At 43.9% G+C, this 4,619-nt stretch overlaps 1 protein-coding gene across 3 annotated transcripts in view; it reads right to left on the reverse strand.

Moving 5' to 3' along the window:
* The window catches only part of ACAD10 (acyl-CoA dehydrogenase family member 10), a 70,394-nt gene that overhangs the window by 45,581 nt on the left and 20,194 nt on the right, over window positions 1–4,619 (reverse strand). For all 3 annotated transcript variants that reach the window (XM_017847315.1, XM_017847324.1, XM_017847334.1), the window contains exon 4: window positions 2,620–2,814. In XM_017847315.1, coding sequence (XP_017702804.1) covers window positions 2,620–2,814 — 195 coding nt within the window. The remainder of the gene's footprint in view (window positions 1–2,619; window positions 2,815–4,619) is intronic.

The raw sequence follows: 4,619 nt of genomic DNA on the forward strand, positions 1-4,619 counted from the left end.
AAAAAAAAAAAAAAAAAAAAAAAAAAGTCTAAGAAGCTACCCTAAAGAAAACGTCAATAGTGAGAAGTACAGAAGCAGGGTGTCTCAGACACCAATCGATGTAACGTACCAGATGGAAGCGGCAGAGCTGTACTGGCTGAGACAAGAGACGGGAGAGTGGAGGGAACTGTGGGGGATGGGGCAAAGTTCCAGGAAGCAGACGGCTCCTCTCACTAGGTGAATTACATTTGGGGGAAGTAAAATAAATTCTTAAGATTTGTTTGATAAGATCTCTAGCCTTCTCTTTCTGTTCTATTTTGCACATGATGGCATGAACTTATTCAGGGTTTCTATTACTTTCTTGGCAAACCAGGGACTGTGGGAACAAGGCCAGTGTTTTTCCAAATGTGGATCAGATAAAAATGATTTTATTTATCAAGGCTCTATCCCAGGAAGATGGAGGGGAAGCCTCCTTCTCAAGGTAAGCATGACGGAGGCTGTGTGGTAAGAGAGAAGCATGGACAGAATCCGAAGTCCACGTCCCTCACTGCATCTTGGGGTGTCTCACCCTAGCTGCATGGCAGAATCACCTGTGGAGCTTTTTTGAAATACATATGCCTGGATCCCAACTAGACATACTCAACAAAAGCCTCCAGGAAAACAGACCCAGCATCTTTACAAACTTCCAGGTCATGTGATGTGTAGGCAGAGTTGAAAATCTTTAATCTCACTGGCCCAACGAAGGGTACAAATATAGCCAGGCATAGGCAGATGTAGGGCTAAGGGAATATGCCACTTCCTGGAGTCCAGGCAAAGTAGCTCTTCCAAAGATGGAAAGAATCAGAAAGGGGCTCTGGTAGCAAAATGTCGAATACTTGAGTTATCAGAGAAATTTCATCCAATGTGTTCCAGAGGTTACCATGACTCTCACTATATTTGGTGAGCTGTTCCCTTTTGCACTGACTCGGAATATCTTTGGAGCAATGGGCCAGGGGAAGGGTCCTTCTGATCCAGCACAACTCTAAAAGGTGCTGGAAGATCAACTGCCAATCTGGGCTTTGGAGTCTTGGAGTCTCTAAAGGGAATTATCACTGCTGTTGGTTATAAGACAAAAACAAACATTTTTAAAGTATCCAAATAGGGCTGGGCATGGTGGTTCATGCCTATAATCTCAGCACTTTGGGAGGCTGAGGTGGGTTGATCATTTGAGGTCAGAAGTTTGAGACCACCTGGCCAACATAGTGAAACCTGGTCTCTAATATTAATAAAAAACACAAAAACTAGCCAGGTGTGGTGGCATGCAGCTATAGTCTCAGCTACTAAGAGGCTGAGGCACAAGAATTGCTTGAATCTGGGAGGTGGAGGATGCAATGAACTGAGACTGAGCCACTGAACTCCAACCTGGGCGACAGAGAGAGACCCTCTCTCAGAGAAAAAACAAAGAGAGTACCCAAATAGGGGCCAGGCACGGTGGCTCATGCCTGTTATCCCAGCACTTTGGGAGGCCAAGGTGGGTAGATTACTTGAGGTCAGGAGTTCGAACTTTGGAGTCTCTATCCCAGGAAGATGGAGGGGAAGCCTCTTTCTTCCCTGGCCAACATGGTGAAACCCTGTCTCTACTAAAAATTCAGGGGTGGTAGTGCCAGGGGCAGTGCATGCCTGTAATCCCAGCTGCTCAGGAGGCTGAGACAGGAGAACTGCTTGAGCCTGGAAGAGGGAGGTTGCAGTGAGCCGAGATGGTGCCACTGTACTTTAGCCTGGGCAACAGAGCAAGATTGTCTCAAAAAAAAAAAAAAAAAACATGTATATATATATATATATATAGGCTAGGCACGGTGGCTCATACTTGTAATCCCAGCACTTTGAGAGGCTGAGGTGGGTGGATCACTCGAGGTTGGGAGTTGAAGACCAGCCTGGCCAACATGGTGAAACCCCGTCTCTACTAAAAATATAAAAATTAGCCAAGCATGGTGGCACACGTCTGTAATTCCAGCTACTCAGGAGGCTGAGACATGAGAATGGCTTGAACCTGGGAAGCGGAGGTTGCAGTGAGCTAAGATTGCGCCACTGAACTCCAACCTGGGTTACAGAGCGAGACTCCATCTCAAAATAAATAAATAAAAATAAATAAATAATAAAGTACCCAAATACAGCCAAGCATGTCAAAACTACAGGTTTATCACATGACAGGTTGGGATACACACATGGAGCAGATGGATTTAGTACGGAAGTAAATCAGGCCGAGGAAGGCAGTAAAGTTTTATTGGACAGCACTGGTCTAGGAATTAATGTCACAGAAATAGAAGGCAACATAGTTTGTCTTAGAAAAGGCCAAAGGATCCATTAAGATGTAAAGGCTGATAGAGATGCTTGTGTTATATGAAGACTAAGGTTCGAATTTAGAATGTAAAGCTAAAGTGTCAACCGGTTATCAAATGCCATAAATGTCTGACCTTGCTAAGAACACAGTGTTATTTTAAAGGGTCTGTTTTCAACCTATTGCATTTAAACCTAACTTAGTCAAGTGTCTGAAGGAAAAACTCCCTCACTCAAGACCTGTTAGAAGGCAGCATTTAACGCTGCACCCTGAAGCGAGGGCACAGATTCTGTTCCAATGGTTTTCAATTAGCTCAAGCTTACCACATCAAACTGTTTCCGGTCCAGGGGCAAAAAGCTTTTCTGGTTGGGAAGATAAAAATTATTGCTCAAGACTGCAGTCTGAAGACCTTTTGCCCGAATTTGAGTTATGGCCTCAGTCATCACTGGGAACTGCTTTGCCACTCGCTCACTGGTCAGCAGAGAGAAAAATGAGTCCACAGGCACAGAGGTCTTTGACTAAAAACAGGAGAGGACAGAGGAGAACAGCAATCATTAAGAGTGACAAACACTCATGGCCAACAGAAAAAAAAAATGCTTATTCCTGGAGTCCTTCTGTTCTCTGGCTACAGGAGCCCAGGCTCATAGCTTGCTGCCTGCAGGAACTGTGTTCCTCACTTCCTCAGGCCCTGTGCTGAACTCTCATATAAGGTTTTTAAAAGTTACCTAGGACTAGAGCTATAGGATGGGCACAGTGGCTCACACCTGTAATCCCAGCATTTTAGGAGGCTGAGGTGAGAGAACTGCTTGAGCTCAGGAGTTTGACACCAGCCTGGGCAACAAAGTGAGATCGAAAAAAAATTTTTTTTAACTTAGCCAGGCTTGGTGGCGCATACCTGTGGTCCCAGCTACTCAGGGGGCTGAGGTGGGAGAATGGCTTGAGCCTGGGAGACTGGGGCTGCAGTGAGCTACGATCAAGTCATTGCACTCCAGCCTGAGCAACAGAGTAGGGAATGGAGCTATTTATATCAATATTACAATTAAATGGGTTCTTTATTCTGCTCATGGATTGCTAGTTGAAAAAAAAAAACAGCATATCAGAGGATACAGTGAACTCTAAAAGTATATTAAGTATATGTAATTTAATTTTTAATGATTGAGAAGTCATTTAATGCTTTTGTATTGCCTCAGCATCACCTTTATGAACTTTAGTTTCTGATCAATTTTTTTCTTGTTTTTAAATTCAATCTGTGTGGGCTTTGAAAACTCTTATAAGACTGGGCGCAATGGCTCACGTCTGTAATCCCAGCACTTATGGGAGGCCGAGGCGGGCGGATCACAAGGTCAGGAGATCGAGACCATCCTGGCTAACATGGTAAAACCCTGTCTCTAGTAAAAATGCAAAAAATTAGCCAAGCGTGGTGGCACGCACTTGTAGTCCCAGCTACTCGGGAGGCTGAAGCAAGAGAATAGCTTGAACCCAGGAGGTTGCAGTGAGCCGAGACCATGCCACCGCACTCCAGCCTGGGCAACAGAGCAAAACTCCGTCTCAAAAAAAAAAAAAAAAAAAAAAAGAAAACTCTTATATTATCACATTTCAAAATCTGCAAAGGCAAGTCTGGTATTTTACATATACGTATACACACAGAGATTTTAGAACAGCTTTACTGAAATATAATTCACATGCCATGCAAGTCACCTATTTAAGGAGTGCAATTCAATGGTTTTTAATATATTCACAAAGTTGTGCAACCATCACTGCCATCAGTTTTAGGACATTTTCATTACTCTAAAGAGCAAACCAGCCAGGCATGGTGGCTCACACCTGTAATCCCAGCACTTTGGGAGGCAGAGGCGGGCAGATCACAAGGTCAAGAGATCGAGACCTTCCTGGCCAACATGGTGAAACCCTGTCTCTACTAAAAATACAAAAATTAGCTGGGGCTGGTGGCGCATGCCTGTCCAGCTACTTGGGAGGCTGAGGCAGGATAACTGCTTGAACCTGGGAGGCAGAGGTTGCAGTGAGCCAAGATTGCTCCACTGCACTCCAGCCTGGGCGACAGAGCGAGACTCTGTCTCAAAAAAAATTTTTTTTAAAAAGAGTAAACCATACCCATTAACAGTCACTCCTCATTTCCCCCAAGTCTCCCTGTACTAGAAAACCACCAATCTACTTTCTATCTCTATGGATTTGCCTATTCTGAACATTTCACCCAGATGGAATCACACACCATGTGGTCTTTTTTGACTGGCTTCTTTCACTTTGCATGTTTTCAAGGTTTATTATTATTACTATTATTATTATTATTTTTTTTTTTAATTTT

This window comes from Rhinopithecus bieti, unplaced genomic scaffold, assembly GCF_001698545.2.
Source record: "Rhinopithecus bieti isolate Rb0 unplaced genomic scaffold, ASM169854v2 scaffold_947, whole genome shotgun sequence".
Classification (NCBI taxonomy): Eukaryota; Metazoa; Chordata; class Mammalia; order Primates; family Cercopithecidae; genus Rhinopithecus; species Rhinopithecus bieti.